The sequence below is a fragment of the Struthio camelus genome, chromosome 3, assembly GCF_040807025.1.
Source record: "Struthio camelus isolate bStrCam1 chromosome 3, bStrCam1.hap1, whole genome shotgun sequence".
NCBI lineage: Eukaryota > Metazoa > Chordata > Aves > Struthioniformes > Struthionidae > Struthio > Struthio camelus.
The window spans coordinates 99,945,984-99,969,999 of record NC_090944.1 but is presented as its reverse complement, the minus strand read 5'-3'; the positions used below and the strand labels follow the sequence as shown (position 1 = coordinate 99,969,999).

Sequence of the window (24,016 nt, the reverse complement as noted above, 5' to 3'; positions counted from 1 at the left end):
TAGTTAGTTATTTAGATAAGGTTCTTTCATGTTTCTGTTGGACCAGTTCTTGTTGTGGAGTGGCAACAAGTGCAGGAAGATTTCTCTTTCTGTCTGCCATCCTTACTCTTTGACAGTAAACAGAAATGGTAAGGAAAAGAAATTCTAGTAAGCAAAGTCCCACGTGGGAATCGTTATAAACAATAATGCATCTGGAGACCCTATAGCTTAATTTTATATTTGCCCGGGACCTCTGTTTTTAGTGCACTCTCGCACACCGACTATAATAATGAATGCTGGCAAAAATTTATACTGATAGTTTATTCTGATTTTTTTAAAATTGTGATATTACATGGACAGAAGAAAATAAAAACACTAGTTTTGCTTTCCTTCTTGAATAGAGCAATTTCTCAGCTGAATGCATCTGGCCTTTGACAAGGTGTACTTTTATTTGATTACCTGCTGAGGATGTAGTGTGGGCGCATTCAAGTTTGGTAAACATGCTGAGCGGGCAGTTTCTTTACCTCCCATGAAGAGTGTGGTTCTGTACAACTCGTTTTACATAGAATAAAACTGATACAGTTTCTGTCAGTAAGGAACTTTTACCAAGCGATTAATTATCCATATGAGCTTACATGCTATATTTTTGCCAAAATATGCTTTTAGGTTTAAATTCCGGGTTATGAATATATATATGACACAGCAGTGTTTTTATAAGATGCTGAACCTTATGAGAAGTAGTAGGACTATGCATTTTGTGTATATTTTACCTGTGGATGATGCAATTACTCTGCATAAGAGTCTGCGTACAGAAGGGAGCTAATGTCTGAGGAGAGTTTCATGAACGATTTGTTGACCTTGATCCCTATACTGCTTACATGAACAATGCCCACAATGGGACACAAGAAAGCCTTTTCTTAACTGATGCAGTTCAGCAAAATAAATCTGCAATATTTTTCTTTAACATTCCTCATTGTAACAGTCATGAGAGATTTCTGTTGCCGTATCAGTTGTTCTTCTATTCTTCTGTTACTTACTGTGATTTAATTTTTTTTAAAGGGAAAGAGGATGTATAACTAAAATGTAATGTTTTCTATGATGAATATTTTTAATCTAACAAATTTAAATAAGACTTGACAATTTGAGTTATGATGAATGGCAGAGAGGGGGAAAAATGCTTTGAGGGTACTATACTGCTCAGAGACATTCAGAGGGCCCTGGAAATCAATGCTGAGAGTGACGGACTCATATATCAACCATGACTCTGCACCAGCTTGAATGTAATGAGAGCTTCAGTAATTTGGCTCTGTTATGGTTGAATGCTGCTTCTAGGTGAAATTTCATGAGCGTGTTAAAAGTGAGAATAGGCCTTTTCAGCCTCTTATATCTTAAGAGACAGAGGTAATTTTAAAAATAGTAAGACTTGCCCTAAAAATAAAACTTGATGAAGAGCAAACTGTAGCTGTAAAAATATATGAGAATAAGTGTATGCATTACATTTTAGCTGTTTATTTCACCCTTTTCTATAGTGTTTTCAAATTGTCAGTGCCTTATCAAACAGGTTTGAACAAAAACCTCTAAATGAAATAGTTAAGAAAACTAATCACATGCAAAAAATGAGAAACTTCTTAGGTTTATATTGCGGGTTATTGGAATAGTTCACTCCCGGGCAAATTTAGGGAAAAAAAAGCCCTTAATATCTTTACTACTTCTGGCCATGCTCTCTTTATGCCTCACTTAAAATAAAAAGTGACTGGTCTATTTGATCGTCTTGTTACTATAACATGAAACTTTATAGCCTGAGATATTGCAAAATAAGAAAAAAGATTGTTCTCTTCTTGATAATTAAAAAAAACCACCTGATTTGGGCTGGAAAGGTCTCTTGATAATTAAAAAAAAAAACCTGATTTGGGCTGGAAAGGTCTTCTTTTTGACACTAGAATTAGATCTTTTCTTTGTTCTTAAAAAAATTCTTCTAGTGTAATAATGTATTATGACTGCATTCTGATAAGGTTAGAATAACTTACAAAAAGTATATTTTATTGTTGAACCAAAACGAATCTGAATCAGATGACATTCAAGAGCCATTCCTTTATGTGGAGATGACAGTCTATCAGGGAGGCTCTGGAAGCCTTACGGAAGGAGAGTATTGACTGGCATTAATACATAGATGATGTTTAACTCTCTGTTCCCTTATCTTTCTATTAAAATTGCTCTGCAAATTATTCCAGTGTTTCCAGAAAGCAGGTTTTCGTCCAAAGACAAACTACTTTTTTAAAAACTGGCAGAAAGTGCCATTGGGATGAGAAATCACTTTGAATGAATGGTAGCAGTTATGTTTTTTCCCCCTTATTGAAAGCATCTGTCTCTGGTTGCCGAGCTGTATCTGGTATCTTATGAGTTGCAGTTCCTCCTTTCAGATATCCAAACGGTCACAGAAAGTTACAGAGCTTTTCTTCCACTTCCTTCTGGTCCAAAAAGTAGTATCATTCCTTCCCTTCTCTTCTGACATATATAGGGGTGTGTGTATATGTTTGTGTTCTGGTCGAGTAATCCTTTCCACAGTGTGCTATTGCAGCCTGAGATTAACTCATCAGGCACAATAGGAAGCTGAAGCTTGTCCATTAAGTTCAGAAATGGTCAAAGTTTTGAATTTCCAGAAAATGAAATAATAAAATTCTCAATTCAAGTTAAAACTTGCTTATAATTTTCTCCAAAACGGCTCTCTCAAACGATTATTGATTTTTTCAGCATTTTAAATTATATTTTAAACTGTTTTTCATGTATTTGTTATTTTCCCTATAATGACATTTAAAATGCGTAATGAGAGAAAAACATTTTATTACAGCGTGAGCAGGTAGCGCTTCAGTACTGAAAAGACCTTTGTATCAGAAAATGTTTTTTTACATAAGAAGTTCCTGTTTAATTCTAATTTTGAAAATGGAAGTGTGAAGAGAATCTATCATGCCATAGTTTGCCCTGAATACTGCTCCATGGAAAGATCTAGTTTGAGGCAGTAATCCTTAATTTAAAATGCATAGCACAGTGAAATCACTTTTCTTGATGTCTTATGTTCTTTTCTGCCTGTCTCTGCCATACCTGTGGTGAATATGGGCAGAGTCTAACACAAACTCCTCTCAGTTCCGGGAGGAGAAGCTGAGGACATTGAACTCTGAGGGACTAAAGTTCCAGTGTTTCTAGGACATGTTACAGTATTGTTTCTAAGCCATAAGCTTTTCCAATAATAGAATTTCAGAATAGTTAGTGTCATCCTCCTGGAGGACACCTGATTAAATGCTCACTCACTGAGATTAGAACAAATCAATTAGGAGGAGGGAGGAGACATTTGGCCTTTTGGTGCTTAGTTGTTTCTCAGTAATGCAGGAGACATCTGCATGCAGTAATGACAGATGTAGTAGAAAAAAAGATGAATGGGATTTGGCCCTATTTCAGTCAAAATGCAGAGGTAACTAATGGCATGAAGAGCAAATGTGACTCCATTAGACAACTGTTCAACACATTACATTAAAATGTGAGTCACTCTGAAGGACAGAAATAGTAATCACAGCGGAAGCTCTTGGGCTTTGACAGCTTGAATGAGGAAGATTGTTGGAAGTTGAGTATGAATTTGAAATGAGGAATATTACCATCCTCACAGGCAAGCTGATGAAGTGTGGGCTAGTTAAGTGGACAGTGAGGTGGACTGGAAACTGGCTGAAGTGCCAAGCTCAGAGGGTGGTAATCAGCAGCACGAAGGCCAGCTGGAGGCCAGTCACTAGTGGTGTCCCCCAGGAGTCAACCCTGGGGCCAATACTGTTTAACATCTTCATGAATGACGTGGATGAGAGGACCAAATGCACCCTCAGCAAGTTTGCGCATGAGACAAAACTGGGGGGAGTGGCTGATACACCAGATGGTTGTGCTGCCATTCAGAGGGACCTCGACAGGCTGGAGAGAAGGGCAGAGAGGACCCTGCTGACGTCTGACAGAGGGAAGCGCCAAGGCCTGCACGTGGGCAGGAATAACCCCAGGCACCAGTACAGGCTGGCTGGAGAGCAGCTTTGCAGAGAAGGACCTGGGGGTCCTGGCGGACATCAAGTTGAACATGGGCCAGCAATGCACCCTCATGGCAAAGAAGGCCAACAGCATTCTGGGCTGCATTAGGAAGAACATTGCAAACAGTTCAAGGGAGGTGATCCTCCGCCTCCACTTAGCACTGCTGAGGCCACTTTTGGAGTACTGGATCCAGTTCTGTGCTCCTCAGTACAAGAGAGACATGGATTTACTGGAGCGAGTCCAGCGAAGGGCTGCTAAGATGATGAGGGGACATATGAGGAGAGGCTGAGAGGGCTGGGACTGTTCAGCCTGGAGGAGAGAAGGGTCAGAGGGGATCTTATCAATATGTACAAGTATCTGAAGGGAGGATGTTAAGAGGATGGGGCTAGACTCTTCTCTGTGGTGCCCAGCGATAGGATGAGAGGCAGCGGGCACAAACTGAACCACAGGAAATTGCAGCTGAACATTAAAAAACATATCTTCCCTCTGAAGGTGTTTTGAGCACTGGAAGAGATTGCCCAGAGAGATTGTGGAGTCTTCATCCTGGGAGATACTCAAAACCTGACTGGACATGATCCTGGGTAACATGCTCTAGGTGGCCCTACTTGAGCAGGGGTGTAGGACAAGATGATCTCCAGAGTTACCTTCATACTTCCAAAAATTTTCTGTTTCTGTGATATTGAGTATGTTGCCAAGGAACTTGTTTCCAGAAAGGGATACTTTGTACTCTAGCTTAAAAATAATTTTGAAATTAGGAAATATGGCATACAAGAAGTGAGGTTTATCTTTTGCTTTAAAGAATGAATCATCTTTACCTCATTAGTTTTCTATACTTTATTCCTTTGCTTATCTATAGAAGACCATCATTCTATAATAGTCGTCTGTTCCATTTATACCACCTGGTAATTGTTCCCAAAGTGGACACGAGCTTGTCAGCATCCAAGATACAATCTCTCATTCCTCAGAAGTGCTCTCTTTCAGGCACTCTGCAGTTATCTAAACAGTGGGATTCGTCTGGAGAAGATTTGGCTTCTTGTGTCAGGGTTTTTTTCTTTTTTTCTTTCTGTTTAGAAAGGGTCTGCAGACTTTTCAGCTGAGAATTACATTAAGAAATATTTAGACCAGTCATTCTACAGTGATGCTTCGTTAAAAATAATTTGCATGACCTTACGACTACTCTGGTGCTCCTTTTACAAACAGCTCTTGCCTGGGTAAATTAAAAACTGATGAGGGATTTCATCCATCCCAGCTTCCTGTACTAAGCTCATTTTTAACAAATATGTGCCCAATCCTGACAGTCAAACTTGAGGGCCATCTCACAGAGGTCTTTACTGCTGGAAGAAGCTGTGTTGTCTCGCTGTTGTTCTTCTTGTGCAGAAGCTTGCGTTGGCTCTGCTGGTGGTACTGGACACACAGATGGTTTCTGTGGCTTTGGGTGCCCTAATACGGGAAGAGAAGCGGCAGCTGGCCCGGAGGAGCAGGCGCTGTACTTGAGATTCTCGTGGCACTTCCCAGCCGAAAATTTCTCACTGAGCCAGTACCTCGCTGTCCTCTACAGTGGGCTAATGCAATGTGCTCTGTGATTTTTAGTGACAAGAGGATGCCACTTCTCCTTTCCTGGTGTTCTTCAGTTTCTTCCAATTAAGCTACCTGAGCGTGCTGAGCCAAAACTAAATGTGAATCAAGCTATATTAAAAAATGGAGGCGGGGGGAAGCTAACCTATTCTTATTTGTTTTCTTTTAAGTGGTATGGTCTGAAAGATTGCTACTTGTCAGGAATCTGTCTTTCAGTTCATCAGTGTGCAGTTCTTTGATTTCCAGTCCCTGGTGTTTTGTGACAGACTCGTAAGAAACTAATGCTGCTATGACTGCTAACAAAGGAAAAAAAAAGAAATTATTTAGAATTGTATGGCCAACATACTTTCATATAAGGACACTATGTTTACAGCTTTTATTTTCCACCACATGCTTTGTGTTTTAATCACGCCATGTCAAATTTAGTTTTGGAACTTTGTTTATTTTATTCAGCTTCTACTGGAGAAGACGATGAATGAATAATATGTTTTTTTTTTTTTTTCACCTGCTGTATATGCAGCGGTGGCTGCCGTTGCAGTTTGTTTCTTCTTTTCGTACTTTTCATACAAGGAATAACTGCCTTCCCCCTCACCCCCATTTAGGCTTGTTTGTACTTTCCGTGAATATTTAGCCTCTTAAAAAGTTTGTGTGTATTCATATGTAAAATGCATATACACAGAAATATAAGTTAATTTAGATAAGTGTCCAGTATTTAGTAATCAAATACAATAGTTGTTTTTAGACATTTAAAAGTTAATTATAAAGGAGACCTTACTTGTTTTTAAAAATAGAAAATAAACACCTACAATATTTCTTTTCTTTCTAAAATAACCATTCCAATAAAGATTCAAGTTCATAGAATTTCATCCTGCAAACAACTCTTCCTGCAGTTCTAATTCATACACAGCAGCAGCAATTAAATTCCAAACAGTGTCTTGGCAGGCGCAAGAAAACAAAAATGGTCTAGTTCTGTAACGTGGAGTCTGCTGTCCTGTGAGACAGGTCTGAGAAGAGATATCATGCATGTGGGACTGAGAGAGAGAGGTCATGTAAGGAGGAATCTTTTAATTTAATTAAAAGCATAATTAATCCTAGGGAGATTTGGTAACCCTCTACAGTTAGATTTTATGAACCTGTACTGTTTACAAGCCAAAACGTAAATGAAATTTTGACATTTTAAGATGAGAATCACTTTTTTGGCAAGAAATCTATCTGATGGAGAAAGAATTAACAAAAGATTAAATGTCAATTTACTGGCAGATATCAACGAGACAATGCAAACCTTTGCCTCTTGCAGTGGAAAACTAATGATATAAGCATTTGTTTTTTTCCCAGGAGGACTTGTGCTGTTAAATTCTACCTTAGGGTTTTCCCATAGTAGAGTGTTACATGCTACAATGTTTGTAACCGGTATTTATGTTGCAGTGTTTATGTAGCCTCCTGCTAAGAGCAAAGACAATGAGCATACAGTTTAAAAACAGAATGATGGTACATTAAGAATGGCGGTACATTAAGAATGGCAGCAAAATAATGTTTGTTCTGATGCTGCTTTGTATTTTCTGTGAACCTGCTGCATAATATAATATAGTTAACTCTATTTTAACAGAAATAATTGCATATGCTTAACTGAGAAATCTTTTGCTTGAATTCATTTTATTGACTGTTAATCAGCCTGGACTAGGTTTCTCTAGCTGAGAAAAGAGAAGGGGTTTTGTGGCTTAACATAGGTACAACACCTTAGCTACTGTCACGCTGCTGGTTCAATGTTTCTTGTAATTGGGATCGTCATTTACGATGCCAGTGTTCATTGCCTCTGTCTTGCCAGAATGACATCAGTGTCTCTATTTATCATAAAAGTACTGGACCAGTGGTTCAAGACAGTGATGGCTTATTTCAGTATACAGGCATCCTGAGAGGTGAGAAATTTGACTTCCTGAATTTTTCAGATGTAAGAATCCTGAAATCATAATTAGTAAATTGGGATGATTCTCACTTGTTTTGTTGCTTGTGACTTTTTAGAGATTGCATTTACATACTTCAATCTGCTGCAATAAGCAGTAAAAACTTGTTTTTTCAGGCTGTAATGTGACACCCTGATTGCTCAGAAAGAGGACCAATTATCTTGAAACTAGCAATGAAGATTGATAGTTATCAAGACTGCTTGAATAAGGCCTGTATGACAGGCCAGATTTCTGAGTGGTTTCTGGCTCAGCATCTTTAACTCATTAGGGTGTTTCCACTGTAACGGTGGCTCATGTCAGGTCATCAGGATTAAGCCTGAATTCCAGGCACTGAAAGTATGAACTCCTGTACTGATTAAGTGAAAGGAGAAGTTCCTCATTAGTTGTGGACTGCGAGATCTGGATAACCCCTTCTCTTCCCCCACAGTGTTATGTGCTCTTCCAGCTTAAAGAACTTATTCTGAACTTCAGAGGTCAACAAAAATTGTATTTCTCTTCTGCATCGCCTCTTTTTAGGACGTTCTGAATTGATTGTTCAGAATTTTGGCAACTAAACCTTATGTTCTGTGTCCAAATGTAATTTTGTATTTAAACTCATGTCCCACTAAAAGGCTGTGCCAGCTGAAGCTGTTGCAGACTCATCACCTTCTGTATACAGCATACGACATTCACGAGAAACGAAGCTAAAGTGTTGTTATATCAATAGTTCAGCATTCTTCAGTTCTGGGCAATGGTGAAAGTGTGTATTGTGGAAAGGGTGCAAAGCCCTGATACTTAAAAGTAGATCAGTGTAGGATCTCAGCAAAATTTGTATGTTGATTTGATATCATTGGTGGTGCATTTGCAGAATCTTGTAAACTAAACATGATGTGAACGGAAAGATGGATAGGACACAGTGGAACAAATATTGGCCTAAAGATTTCTTTCCTTCCAACTATAGAAGTTTATGTAGCTAAGGAAAATTTGTGAATATCCATGCGTGCACATGTATGCTGGTGATGTGTGAATCTGCCAGTGGGAACATTTTTATGCTCCCAACTTTTGAGGATTGGAACAACTTCCACACATATCCCTTATTCCTGACCCATTTGTTTAGACATATTTGAAAACCTCAGGGTTGGTGATGCCAGCGCTGCTTTGGCTTCCTCTGCCAATGTAGGTTCAGTTAATCTTTCAGGCTGCATACCTACTGGTCATATTCCACTTGGTCAGCCCTTCCTCCACTAATTAAGGAGGAAGAGGAGGAGCTCTGTCAAGTGCAGGAAAGGGAGAGCAATTCAGGAGCTCTAAGGAAAGTAGGAGCATGGCCTCTTTTGCTAACCTTTGATTTAACATCGAATGAAAGGAGTACAGACGAGCTGCGTCACCATTAACTGTAGTCCCTCTAGTTCAGGGGAATCCACAGTGGCACACAGCTTGGTGCTCCCCTGGATATTTTGCCAACCCCCGATATAAAATATCATGGCATAGGCTTAGAAGGGAACAAATTTAGCCTTGGAAAAAACACAACAGGAAGTTCAGTTTTTATTTAACTTGCCTTTTGTTCTTCAGCCGCTTTTTAAGCGCCTGCCCAGAGTGGGCTATAGCCAAGTTCCCTCAATCCCTCTGCCCACTTCATCTCCGTTTCCTTCGCACCACATATCTTGGGGGTTAGGAATGAGTCCGTGTTCTCTCAGCATGCCACAAGGCTTGCGCCCGCCTTTCTGTGTTAGAACGGCTGCAGTTGGTTTAGAAGGAAGTAAAGAATGGCTACTTTATGTTAGAAATGGAACCTGAAACTTTACGCGACAAAAAATTTTCAATACCAGGGAAAACAGAAGGTGTCACGTTTGCTGAGGCGCTTGCAGCCTGACTTGGTCTGTGAAGGACAGATTGTACGGGCTATGAAATTACATGTCATGTTTAGTTCAAAGCTCTTTTTTTTTTTTTTTGAAGGTAAGGCAGCAAAGCAAGAGCACAAATCACACTGTTTGAGTAGGTATTTGAGAGTGAAGAGGTTGCTTCACAGAAAAAAGAGGTGGTTTGAAATGCAGGTGGCTGTTGTGGGGCGAGCACAAAGCTGCACGTGGGCCAAGAAGAGAAAAGAAAAAACTGCATGGGGTGCAAGAGGCGGAGGCAAGAAGAGCTGATATGCAGCTTAGAGGCAGAGCTGTGTAAATGCTTGCGGGTGATGTGAAAAAGGCAGAAAATAGGGTATTATTAGAGGAAGTGATAAAACTGGGAATGTGGGAATAGAAATATGAAATAGGTTTAATGGTAGAGGTGGCATAAATTGGAGGAATGGTCCTTGCTGGCTTCACGTGAAGGGGGTAGGACTGCGTAGCAGATCTCTCTTTTAGGCCACCCTTTTCCAGACCACTTACTTGATTTGCATGTGGCAGGGTGCTTATTCTGTACATGTGGTTTGAGTTATAAACACTCAAATGCCTTGATGCATTGAGAAATGCCATCCCAAATCTTTGCAGAATACGTTTGAAAGCAGGAGAAACTTAAAGCTGAAACGCACCTCTTAGAGTGCAAAAATGAACTTCAGTGGCGAAATCTATGAGGAGACTTGTTTTGAAAATCTCTGTGCCTGATTCCTTTGAGCCTTGCTTTTGTTCTGCCTTTCTGAGTTCAGAGGCCTCTTGTCCTTTCCTGCTCCTCCTCCTCCTCCCCCTCTTTGCCTGCCCTCTCGGTTGTTTCACAATTTATCTTTGCTGCTTAGGGAATCCAGCCACCTTGGTCATGTGGCTTCATCCTGCCTTGGTGTCAAGGTCAAAATCTTTTAATTTTACAGGTAGAGTGGGTGCCATGACCCCGGGGGTTGGCGGCTATATATTTAAATACTGTCAGTTTTTTCTGGTGGCAATGTCTCGGGTTTATGTCTGTCAGTGCCTATATTGGGTTCTTTGGCCCTATTATCTTGTCTAAATTCCCTTGACAGAAATACAACATCAGAAGGCAGTAAACGTTCTGATTCCAAATTGATTGTTGTTGTGCCAATCTGACAGAGCATGTATTGGTATTTTCTCATTAAAACAAAAAGCTTATGGCATTTTAAAACTTTCAGCCAAGTAAGAAGAGCTTAACAAGGCTCTTATCACAGTTGTTAAGTTGAAGAGTGTCTTTACAGATGACAAAAACAATATATTTTTGGCAACACAACAGAGATTAGTTCGCTTCATTTCCTTTAGGAAGTTAATTGTTCCCTTTTCAACAATTTCTGACTACTTTTTTAAAATCAGCATTGGAAACATTAGCTGGAGCGAGGATATGTGTTACATATTTGCGTTCTAGGAGAAATCATTGCAAAGAGGGAGAATTTTAAGTATTGCTTTTTGTGTATGCAGGGCTTGGGATTTTAGCAATAGACTGAGTTTCGGCATACTCAGTTTTTAGCAGTATAGAGCCTAAATACCTGGACTTTGTGGATCGATTTGGCCGTCTTTGAGTAGGGATCGGAAATTTTACATGCTGTAGTGGGGAGTTAAGCTGACACATGATCTTTTGTTCATTTTTCATGTTGCTTGAATGTTAACAGTGATCGTGATCTGTAGGAACCCTCTGGAACAAATGTAATAGCAATTGCTCTTTTTCACCAATTTATGCACCTTATCGATGTTACTGGCTTGTCACGTGAGCTTCTGTAGTTCAGCCACCTTGCAGCCATGTAATTGCTAGCTTTCTGTGCCCACCTTTGCCCAGACACCTTTTTCACGGTGACTGTTTGTGGTACAAACATGTCTAGGAACATTACTATGCTACAAATAAAACTCTTCCTTAGCCACTCTAAAAGCTTAAGTACAAGGAAACATTGCCTTTTGCCTCTGTCATAAGCACTTTTTTTTTTTTTTGAAGTAAATGTGGGGCCTGGAATTGCTAGAAGACCTTCCCATCCTGTGTTCCCAAATGATCCGTGTTAACGAGGAATGGAGAACGCAAGCCCCTTTTCAGCAGAGAGGGGGAGAAATCTGTCACTTTGCCGCCACAGATGAGCTCCTTGCTGCCTGTGTACCACAGAGTATGAAAAAAAAGTTAATTCAAAGTTACCTACGTACCACAGTGGATATCCTTCAAAAGTGTTGAGAAAAAGAAGTATTGATGTGAGGGAAGTGTGTAAAATGGAAAAAACTCATTAAGCTGGGGAATGAAAATTTAAAGTATGTAGCTAGATTAAAATCCTGTGTGCCGCCGTTAGAAGGGGTAGAGATTGCTTCTTGCTTTTTGTGGTGTATAGTATTGGCTTTGGTCTGTGTCTTCTCGTCAGATGTTCACAGGCCTGAGAGTTTGATTTGTGTCATCTGCAGAGCATCTGAATTGTCATCTTGTAGTTCAACTAGTTCAGTCGTAATGTCTTGGGGAAAAGAGCTGACTTGTGTTCCCTGTCTTTTGACTGTGCAGTTTACGTGTTGATAGTTACAGATGCTCTCTGAGAACGAGCTTAGGAATCATGGCCCCACGTTGCTCTGAGCTGTGTGATTTTGTGAATGTAAATGCAGGGAAAAAGCACAGTTTGGATCTTAGGTTGCAGTTTGGACTGTGGCAGGGCAGTCGTCAGCTTGGCTCCATCCGTCTAAAATGCAGGAGAGACCTATAGGCAGTTTATAGGCCTATCTAGCAAGTCATGGAGATGGGCCAAAAAACCTTAACTCCTTCCACTCAAAACAGGAGCCTGAAACAAAAGTTTCTTATTTACCAAGGTTTCAATAGAAGTTTTCACACCAGTCAGAAATTCCTGGTGGGCATTTGTGTTTGATTTTCAGTCCCTGATACCGCTCTTGCCTTAGTAGCACTTATGTCAGGCCTGAATACCAGCAAAGACTTTCACGTTTTTGGGGAGTGAAAGGTGTGAGGGGAAGAAAGGTCAGGTAAGCATCTTTCTTCTCGGTTCTTGTGCATATGCAGTCCCGAGCAGCTTTAGGCAAGCTGATGCTCATACTAGGTACCTGGCATGGAGTTACTATTTGGCTCTCTGAAACAGGCAAATAAACTCTTTAGTTGTGCGCAGGAGTTGGGAGGTTGTTGCACATTCTGAGCATTTTAGTTCAGCTCTTAACTAGTTGATACTGAAGTTTTTCAAGCTGGTGTTTTTCCAAGCCTTATAAACTTAGTTTCTGTTTGTTTGTTTTTCAGTAGAACAGAAAAAAATCCGTGTCCTAGACACCTCTAACAGATTTATATTATTGCTTTAAGATGTGGAGCTGCTCTAGTAAGCCAACAGAGTAATTCTAAGGTTTTTTTTCTTCTTTTATGGGCAAAATAAAATATTTCTATCAGCCTCAAAAATATTTGAGACGTTATTGCTTAAATCTTTCACTTCCCTCCCCGCCCCCAAATCTCCTGATTCCTTCCCGAAAAAGAAAGTCTGAATCAGACATTCTGCATGGAAAATTTCAGCCAAAAGAGATGACTGATTTGGAAGACTTATGAGTCTCTGAGAGCAGCTCATATTTTCAGTGGCTTCAAATCTGTAGTTTTGCGGATTAGATCTTTGTCTTTTACGAAGTAATAGCAAAAGAAAAGCAAACCTACAGATTTCCTAGAATTGTTTAGATGCATAGTCTTCTGGTTGATATGCTGTCTGAACTGGAAGAAAACAAGTTACTTATCTGCTACATGCATTTGAAATCTACAGTAGGCATTTATATGCTATAGTTGAGTGAATCTTTTGCAGTTTCAAAGATAATCCTTCATATACTGATGTTTATTTTCCATTCTTTCCATTGATGGTCTTTTGAATAACAAAATGATGTATTTGTGGAAACTAAACTGCTTCTAAAGGAAGCAGCTGTGAAATCACAGATCAACCTTTCCCATTAGAAAGAAAGAAAGAAAGAAAGAAAGAAAGAAAGAAAGAAAGCACTCCACCGAAAGGCCTTGAGTTTAAGAATAGGGGAAAGGATATACTAGGTAACTGATAATGCTGAAGTAAATACCAATATCAGTGCTCACAATAAATCTGTTATATCTCTTTAACTATTTTAAGTGACTTGAAGGCAGAGCAAGAGATAGGTGCTGAAAAATTTAAAATTATTTCTGATAAGACTAATTGCTTAATGTAGTTGAAGATTTATTATACTGTTGAAGTCCTGGTCTTTGGCACTGAAAGTAGAAGTGAAAGTGTTCATGCCAGATCATCAGTGGAAACTGTGGTTCTAAGAAAACTTAAAAAAACTTTTGAAAATAGAATCTGTGGGCATCCATAAAAGACCAAATCCTGCTGCTTTATTCAATTGAGTAGCTCTGTTGATTTTAAAACAGTGTGGCATATTTATGTGGATCAGATGAATTATTTCTGGTCGAAAATGTTTTTGTGTCTGCTCAGTTTGGAATAAGATAGATTGCTCATGCTGTATGTGCAAATTACGATTGTACTCAGTGGTCTAGACATATGGGCATTTGTGTTGAGTAAGCGAGTACTGCTTTTATCAACTCTGTCAGCAAAAAGTTTACCTATCTTAATGTAGTAGCACTCCAAGTTTCTCAGTGTTCTTCTGCCTTTCTTACCATCTGTGAAGAACGTTGCTATGTTTTTTAAAGAATCATTATTTGTTCATTTTCGTTTAGGAAACTACCTTGTGTGAATCTGAGCTGATGTCCACATATAAATAAGCAGCAAGAACCATATCGTATGATGAGCCAGATGCAGCGGGCCCCTTACGCTCCTAACAGCCTCCAAACGTGGGCTAGTACTTCTGGCTAAATGCAAGGCACAGATGAGGCTTTTGGTGCACTTTCTGTCGTTACATAGCGCTGCTCTGAAAATGTAAACACGTTTTACGGCATAAAAGCGTCAAACTGAAATACAAATCTATGTGATAACAGTATGTTGTGCGTAGTCAACAGCAGAGACAAACTGGCCTAGTTTGTTACGAAACAAGTGTGTTTAAGTTTGTAAATTATGCTCTTCCAAATGTATAGTGAAGAATAAGCTATTTGTGTAGGAATCAAGCGTGCTAGGAAACACTGAAACTATACTTCTAACTTTCTGAGATGGGTCTTGGGTTGAACCAGGTGCTTGTCAGAAATTTGATTTTTTTTTCTTAATCTATATTTTAAAAAAAAAACCCTCAAGTTTGTTCACTAACCTGAGCAAAACAGGTCTGTACGAAGAGATGATTCTTAGCATTTTGGCACAGTGTTTTGTAGGCAGTCCAGAATGTACTGCGGCAAAGCTCTTGGCTAACCAAACCGGAGGCTCTGTAGCCAGCACGGGTAGCGTGGCAGTGAGCCCCAGCTGTTCCCCGAGTGCCTGGGACGCGGTGCCCTGCTGCTCCTGGCTGCTGCTGGGGCTGAGCTGGGGTACGGGCAACGTCGGCTTGCATTTGCTTTCAGAGCACAGCTTATCTTTTTAAGGAATAAAGCTTATAAATTTCAGCAAAGTGCTTAAACCTTAATATAGCTGTGAACTGTCAAATGGACTTGCTTTCTCGACTAACTTGAAACGCGTAAGCAGACTGTCATAAGCAGAATTGTTTTATTTCTGTAATTCAGAAAGTCATCTTCCTCTCTGTTGAATAAGCCCATGTACTTATGTACGTATTTAGTCTTGCAGCTTTTTTAAATTGGCGTATTATTAAGAAAAGATCCAACATGACAAAGCAAGGGCAAAAACAAAAATTAAACTTATGTTTCTGTTACGGAATGATTTGAAATGTTCTTTGTGTGTTTTACTTATTGTTCAGATGAAGAAACTTAGGAACAAAATCATGACTTTATACATTGAGCAGTATAGTGAATCAGTGGTGAAATCAATAAAGCCAACTAAAATTCTTGGCTTCCATCTCTGACTTGTTAGGTCATTCTGTCTATAATTTCTTTGCTTGTTCAAGATTTTAACATGGATTTTTTCTTTTTTTAATAGCTTATCTTGCACTGTGCATTCACCCAGCTTTGGCTTTTTCTTTGAGCTGCAGAGGTTCTTTTACAGTATTCTTAATTCATTCCCTTGTAACATACCGTTCTACTTGAATGCTCAGAAATATAAAATATTTGCCGTGTAGAAATGAGGTTGACGCATGGCTAGAAGAAATATACAGGTGGTAAGTGACAGCAGCAACCTTGTATTATGCACCCTAAGGGGGTTCACAGGTTTTGTCACTGTCCTCTATTAGTTTGGTCACTGGTATTGCAGAGACCTCCGAGCAGAGTGTTCCCAGAAAGGCACTTGCTTCTTTATATAATTACTGGAAGAAATCTTCCAGACAACCCAATCTACTTAAAGTGGCAGTTCACAGGTAGCTGCAGTTCCTCCAAGCACAATGCTAATCTGAACCTCTCTGAGCTTTTTAGTACTTCTGCGCACTTTGCAAACAAATGATGAATTTTATGTGCTTAATTACTTCAGCATTTGCCCAGGAATGAGTGAAGAAGTGTATATAATTGTATAATCAGCTGACTGATAAACTCAGTGAATAAAACTAACTTAATCTGTTGATATTGAATGATGTATGTAAAAGTGGATGCTATATCTTTGAATGATGCCTTGAGAACTTGCTTTCCCAAAGATAAAACAATTTCATAAACTGTTTTCTTTTTTATTAAAGCATTTTTGATCTGCAGGAGTGACCTTTGATTTAGGAATTGTTTAAGAAACAACCAAAAAATTGTTATCAATTGGAGATGCCAAGAAAGAATTAAATAGTTATATTTAAGTGTGTATGTTGGGACAGCGTGCAAAATGGTGGAGTGGAACAGGTTTTTTTACCCCAAAAAAGGTTTTCCTCTTTAAATAGTTAGACTTGAAACTTTATTTTGTTGATTTCAGTAGTGTAAGAAGGAAGGGAATGATTTTACAGAACTGGGGCCACATGTCGGGGGGGGGGGGAAGTCCCACAGGCTTAGGAAGCAGCACGGTTCTGTAACCAAAGTGCTATTTTTCCTCACTGTTTAAAATGTTTCTTTTATGAATAAAAACGTAGATTCTTTTTTCCCCCTGCATATGCACTATTGCACAGCCTTGATATCTAACATGGATTGTATTGCTCAGGGAGAAAAATAAAGGTTATGCCTCAATGGTTTATGTAAAACTGAATGAGATACCTGGCTTTCAAGAGCTAACTTTCATTTAGAGAGGTCACTGAGATATGAATTAGTATGTATTACTTATAAATTGATATGGTTAATTGAAGAAGTATTTGCCAGACATCTACTAAAAATTCTGTTAATTATATCCCCCCTCTCATCACTCCCTAAAGGAAAAAGAAGGGCGTTAGGAATAGGTAAACAAAACCAGAAACTGTTAGCTGCCCAGAGCCTTCACTCTTCCATTTCTGTCTACTGAAACATCTTACATCTTGCATGCTGCAACCACGTATTGTTGGTTTAAAGTTTATAAACTTTTAAGGCTAGAAGTGGCTTTTCTCTATCCAGTCTGATCATTTGAATAAATAAAGCAATAGAAAATCACCTGGTTGTTTCTATGTCATCCTCATAGCTTGTGTTTGGCAACAACACATACAGCCCCATTGTGAAGACTAAATCCAATTTTAATGGTGCAGGGCATTTCAAAACTAGTTTTGAAACATGTGGTATGCAATTGCAAAGAAGCATGAAGAATCTGAAAAATCCTCATTAAAAGTTCTTGTTAGATGAGCCTAATAATTTCATCATAACATTTCCCAGAATGAGTGGGTGTTAATTCTCTATTGCCAACTTTAATATTCTTAAATGTTAAATAAAAGCAGGTAATATCTACATACATATTACATATGTAATATCTAAACATACATGTGATAACCAGAAGATAACAAAAGCAAGTATAAGGCATGACTAATGAGTCTTTTAAAAACTTGTTTACAGAGTTGTGGTCATGTTTTGTAGCCTGTATCTGTGAGCATTTTAAATGTCTGAGCAATTGTTGGTTATCAGAATTTAATATCTGCTTTGCATTATCTAAACTATGTGTATATCTGCAAATGACACGTCATCAATCACAGTCATCCAAATGTTTCAGATATCTTCTCTAAGCTTTTTATAATTATACATTGCACACGTGCATGTGACATTCAAACATATATACAATAGCTAGTCTATATGTTATTAGGGAGATGTGTGCGCATATGTGTATAATAATCTGTCATGAGCTTGACTGGATAAATCGGAAAAGAGTACAAGGCTACTTCTTGCAGTTTCTTTGTAAACGTAAAAAGACTTGTTTTCCTAGTTTTCCCAAAAGTATCATTGGAGAGTATTGGACTGTATTGTCTATTAGATTAAATTTCATCCTCCATCTTGCAGTTCTTAATATTTTCTTTTTATGCATATACAGCTTTGCATGTTACAATCACAATTGTTTGAAAAGATTAAAAATATTGCGCGAGTAAAGAGACCGAGTTGTCTTTGGCAATCAGAGCACACCAAAGCCATGTACTTTTCAGCGTGGTGCTCTCTGACCCGGTTCTCCCAGGACTGTTATTTCACTCTATTCAATTGCTTTGTGCCTTAGCCACTTTAATTATTCTGCCTAAAGAAATAAAGTTTCTTTCTAGCTCTTCTTCTCTATAATTTACTTCCTCCTTCCTTTTCTCTCTGTCTCTATTTTCGGTTCCCTTCCACTTTTAGCCTGGTTTCCTGAAGCAGTGACTTGGGCAATCGTGCTCTGTATTGTCTGTCAGGCGTTTCTGGAACTGCTAGCTGATTACAACCAAAGATAGAGGGACAGAGGTTTTGGAGAGATTCCTGCAAATTTTATGAAAATAAGTACATAAGTGAGAAGGAAAGAGACCCAAATTAGTGTTTTCATTAAGGAAATGCCCATCACAATATATTAATAGACACAAGATCATTCAAACAGCGATGTTATGAATGAAAGCCAAGGAGCATGGGCTTCATGAGCTCTGGTATGTGTGGATGTGCTTTTTTCCAGGAGCAAAACATGTAGAAAGCACACATTCCTGCAGATTTCTTTCTGTCATGGTGACGTGTCATTGTGGAACTTACAGAAAAGAATTAGATACCATTATGTGTGTGTGTGTGTGTGTGTGTGTGTGTATGTGTATGTGTATATTTAAAGATGCATGGACCAACGTATGTACATACATACATGTGTGTATGGGAGTGACCTTGCATTAGCTCTGATTCTCCTTTTGGTGCTTCCCACAGCTTGCAGTTTATGGGACTGGAAATAGGGACAAAGGAGTGCTAGAGAAAGGGAACTGGGGAGAAGTGCCTTCAAGTCTAGCAAGAAGCACTGTTACGACCTATAGGAAAATATGATGGTGCTTCTTCAGCTTTTGCATGACCTTTCTCATGATGAATAATTTCACTTGCATGAGGCCCTGAAGGCTGGGCCAGGCCCACAAAATCAGCTTTTCCTTTGAGTTAATGTTTCAGAGAAAATTCTGTGATGGGATCCATGTGGGGGATTTTGTACTCTACAACATCCTGATGTGGACGTTCTCAGAAAAATTAATCTAATCGAGGAAAAAGTCTTCAAGAGAAAACGGCTTGCTGTTAACATTATACTAAAAATAAAAAAAAGCCAAGCCTCTTAATCCTGAAAGAATGCAACTACAAAAACATGTGGAACTATATCTGTTAATATTTTTATTGCATAATATTTAAATTACGTGGTTTTGTTGCGCAGACTTTATCTGTTTTAACTTTGGAGGAAAAGTATTCTATCCTTTAGTGCATGGACTTGCTGAATAGCCACATAATCTTACGTGTCTGTCCTCATTTTTCATCCCTGTTCTTTGATTACTTCTTTCTGGGTCACGTCAGAAAATAATTTTGCGAGTTCCTTGGGTTGCAAAGATTTGTACAGGGAAGTGTATTAGCACACTTTTGGGTGCCATTAAAAAAATTGTTTCCATCCTCGTAAACGTAAAAAAAAAAAATCCAGATGTTTTCAACAACTAGAAATCGTGCCAGCAGGGGTCAGTTTAGTACCAGTGGAAATGGCAATTGCAGGATTCTTATACACTTGAGGAGCTAGAGCAAATGTGAAGCTCCTATAGTCAAAGGCTACAAATAAATTGCATGTATAACTGGAGATCTGCAATTCCTATTAGGTTTTGGGTTTCAGACCTTTTCTTAAAAACAAATGAAAAATACCCATTTCTGGAATGTTGCTGATTTCACACAGTGTTTTCAGTATTTTGTCCTCAGAAAAGCTGTGAGTGGAGTAGATGACATGTTGCAAATGAGGTGCATATTCACTGCAAAAGACATAGGAACAATAGGATGGGAAAGAACCTAAAATCTTTGACTCATTTGAACTGAAAAATTTGGATCTGATGCAAGTTCATTAAAGTCTTTTGGTCAAGTTCTTTCAAGACAGAAAGAGTGGTATGTGTATAGTGGCAATCCACCAACCAAAGATTGATTCCTCCCTGCTTCACCTTCCCTACTCCCCCCCCCCCCCCCCCCAAAAAAAAAAAAAAAATATACCTTGACTTCACTAGACCCACTGGTTTGATTTTGAATTTCTGGTGTTTTGTCTGCAGTGATATGGCCCCTAGCTGTTCAGTAAGGTAGGCATGTCTAACATAAAATCAGGATATTTGTATGTTATGTCTAACATACAGAATCAGGAGGCAGGAGGAGGATGAAACAGGAAAAAGTAATAAATGGATATCTGATGAGATAAAGAGAGTCCCTGTTAACTTTACAATTCTCCTGCAGTTGCTTATTCTGCAGGTGTCTATCTTGCCCTTCTGTTTGAACCGCTTTGCCGCTGTGATGCATGCTGCGTTTACAGAGTGGCTGCATAAACGCATCCATTTTAATAGTGTTATATTCCACAGAAAAGTAAAAGGCTTTATATATCTTTTATAAAGATTTAATTTTTCTTTGTTAATTTTGTAATGACATCTGTAGAATTTCTTAAGTTGCATTTGATCATTCTTCCAAAACAAATGCGCAAAAGGTTGCCCCCTTCCCCGCCAATAATTTTAAAAACTTTAAATGGATATTAAGCAACGTACGAGATGTTTGAGCTAAGTAGGGTTACTAAACTGCACCTCATTTTAATGATGGTGTAGGAAGCCCCACCAGAATATGGAAACACATAAGATTAAGAATACTGAAAGTCATTTTAGATTCAGGCTTGTAGCCTTTCAAGACTGAAATGATGTGGAATTACTGGAAAGTTTTAAAGCTTTGTTTACAGCAGAATCAAATATAAGAGTCTGCCTTGATTTTTTTCTTTCTTCTTTTTTTAAACCCCTCCCCCCTTTTTTCTGAAGCTGTATCTTCCTTCTGTCATTCTCTGTTCTTCTGTTTCCATTGTATCACTCTCTCCAGTTTACGTAACTAAAGCTGATATGAATTAATGCATTATTAAAATGCACCTAATGAGATTACACAGAAATATTCAGGGTGAAGACTGCACTTTTGTTTCTATACGTTATTTCTTCTCAGAGATTTATCCTGTTGATTTTGAACTTGTGTGACATCTAAAACTAGAGCAAGCTTCCCCAAGCTTTGGGACTTCAGTTATGAACACTGGATATCTCTATCCATGTGTGTATTTCTAAAAGATAAAGCAGGAACTCATCCATCTTCCTCTGGAAAGAGGATCATGAATTAGAACACAACCTCTTTAAAGCATTTTAAAAGGTAGCAATAAAAGGGAACATTTTCTAGTTAAAATATAATATTCCTTAAAACAGTCTTCAGTGAAGTTTAGTTTGATTCCCTATGGAATAAAATAATTTTTAAACCTCTTATTTCAGACCAACTGTATTGCTTTTTAGAAAACACTGTCAATTCTGTACCTTCTAACTAACTCAGTATTAGAAAGTCAGGCTTGACAAGCTTGGGAAAAATTGCTAGTTGAAGGGTTGCTAATACACGCAGTATGTTACAAGTGTTGAGTTTGTTTTCTTTCCTGAATTAGAGAGTAGGTGTGCTGATAAATCTTAGTTCAAGCGTAGCAGCTGGGAGCTGCTGCTGCCTCTCACGCCTGTCCGTTTTGAGCTGTTACAATTCAAAGCTCTTTGACTGCTTCAAGTAATTCAATGTGTTTACGTGTCTGCCTTGGCACCTACCTCTCTTTTCCTGGACGGATAACAGATGAAAACTTCTGTTGCTGACCTGGTTCCCCTGGGATGGAGCTACTAGCATGTCTTGGACACAGGTCCTAAAGCATTAGTCTTTCTATTTTCAGTTAAACCCTTGAATAAGAGATTAGAGTGCACTTCTTTCCCCCTGTATCTCATCAGTTCCATCCTCTGTTATGCTCTTGCACGAAGTTAACAGCCCTGGGAGCCTTTCATAGTCTTTCCTCACATGCTGTGTTCTCATCTTTATCCAAGTCTTAGCAACAGGGTCGCTTTCTCAAAACTGTCTGTGACTTCCCATTTCATCCTCTGCACTAAGCGAAACTTTTCTCTTGACTGCTACTCTTTCTTTGATGGGTTCAGTTTATCCCATAAGGAGTATTTTGATTTCAACTTCTTGCTTAGCAGAGAGCATTGCATGTCTTGAACTAGTATGGCTTTACGTTAAATAATTCCACCAGCCAGGCTTCTGGACAAATGTCTCTTCACCCAAATGTTAGTTCATCCAAAATGGGCCGACGTACACCAGCATTCTGCATTAGGACTGCTGTATTTTCTGCAGAGGGGAACTGGGAAAAGTAGAGGGTACCCTGAAGCACCAAAATTATTAAGACTCTTGAATTGTTATTCCAGCCTCTGCTAATACCTTCAATGTATTGCACAGATGGTACAAGCCCGTGATGTTCCAGCAGAGCTCTGTTGCAGAGATAATTCCTTTGCAGAACATATATGTCCGGAGTACAGGGTGGTGTCTGCAACATGTGGAAAATGGGTAAAGAGGAAAATACAGAGGAAAATGGGCAAAACTCTCAATGATATGGAAGTAATTTACTGTAATCAGTAGATTTTCTACTGCAATCACTTGATAGTTGTATACTTTGAGGCTAATAACATATAGCAACAAAGAGCAGGGGGGAACCACTACTTCTGTAAGGGGAAATGTTGCTTTAAAATGTATGCAAGCCCCCAATACATAAAATGCTCCACAGGAAGGGAAGTGGGAAGTGGGAACTTCTTCTTGCGTTTGTTTTGAAGTCAGTTGTAACCAGGTAAGTAAGCTGAAGGACAGTTTGCAGGGGACGTGAAGGTCAGAAGATTCTCAGGAGTTTGCTATTTCAGTGCTAACCAAAAAAAAGGAAGCACTTTGGTATGAAAGTAGGGCTAGGCTAGTGGGAGTGCCCCAAAGTCTCTCCTGCTGACTGAAACAAAGGTTGCACAAGAAAACAAAAGATAGTACTTGCCTACATTAAAAACAAACTAGCCCCCTTCCCCCAACAGCAATGGACCACCTTACACCTTTGCAGCCAAAGGATGGCTCGTTTCAGCTGACTAATTTCAATTTCCAATGACTAAGGCAAGAGGTGATCCGTGCTTGTGTAAGAGGACCTATGCAGCAGCAGGAACAACATGCAACTCTTACAGCTATTAAAACTTCGTTTCCTAATCTTCACCTATTGTATTTGGCCTAATAGTCAGGGAAGAAACCATCTTAATAGGGAGCCAGAAAGCAAGTCAGATCATCACCTCGAGTAGGTAGGAAGAGTCTTGGTATGTAGAGAATGTTCATAAAGTTTTTATGCTGATATGCCAGGGTGAACTTACCTCAGAAAAGCGAGGAAGCTAAATGCTGGTCAACATGTGAAGGGAGGTGGGCTAGAGGATGACAAGCAGACCAACATGACGAGGATATTTGCAATCCCATTGCTTGATACTGCCGATAGTCCTGCAGGTTGGAATAGGACAACATACCTGAGAAATGACCCCAAAGGGGAGAGGACGACAGAGCTGGATGTTAGCACTCAACTATGCATGTACCCCTCCCTTTAAATAGGCTGCTAAGGTACCTGTTCAAGGAGGGGGCACAACAGAAAGAGACCATAGAGATGCACCGGGTAAGAGGGAGTCTAGTAATGATGAAGATGACATGCGGACAAACGCTGGCTTTCAGGTAGGATTTTCGGCAGTTCTGCTCTGTGACTGACAGATGTTGTTAAGAAGGCATTTTGATTTTGGATTTATCTTCTCTAAAACAAAGTAATATCTATTACCTTCTGCATTCAGAAATAAGATTGGTTAGCTGTATTGCTCCTTGACATAACTTCTGTTAAGCAGTTCATTCCTCATTTCAGAGCAGGTATGGCCCCTGGTAGAGCCAGAAATTAAGTGAGGTCCTGCACCTTTTAGCCTTGATCTGAGTTAGAGGAGCTTGTTATGCTAAGGGCACGTCAATGGTGGGCAAAAATAGTTACTCAGAGGTTGCCTAGTGGCTCAAATCCTTCAGCACATGTTTCTGAAAGTACGTTAAAGACATTTTTAGACTCAGTGTTTTAAGCAGCTAGATGCTGTGGTCCCTGTAGTCTGCAGTGCAGAAAGATTTAAGTGCTCAGAAGCTTCTCATTTTTCTCCAACTATTCTGTGTTCATCTAATGAAAGATGTCATTTCTCTGTACAAATCTT

General features: G+C 39.1%; 1 protein-coding gene across 3 annotated transcripts in view; it reads left to right on the top strand.

The window, feature by feature from the left end:
- SMYD3 (SET and MYND domain containing 3) overlaps positions 1–24,016 on the top strand; it is a 441,959-nt gene that overhangs the window by 105,868 nt on the left and 312,075 nt on the right. Inside the window, exon 6 of one of the 3 annotated variants that reach the window (XM_068939321.1) lies at positions 23,391–23,507. The exons of the other annotated variants lie outside the window; for them this stretch is intronic. Within the exon in view, the coding sequence (XP_068795422.1) occupies positions 23,391–23,507 (117 nt within the window). The remainder of the gene's footprint in view (positions 1–23,390; positions 23,508–24,016) is intronic. 3 annotated transcript variants of the gene reach the window in all.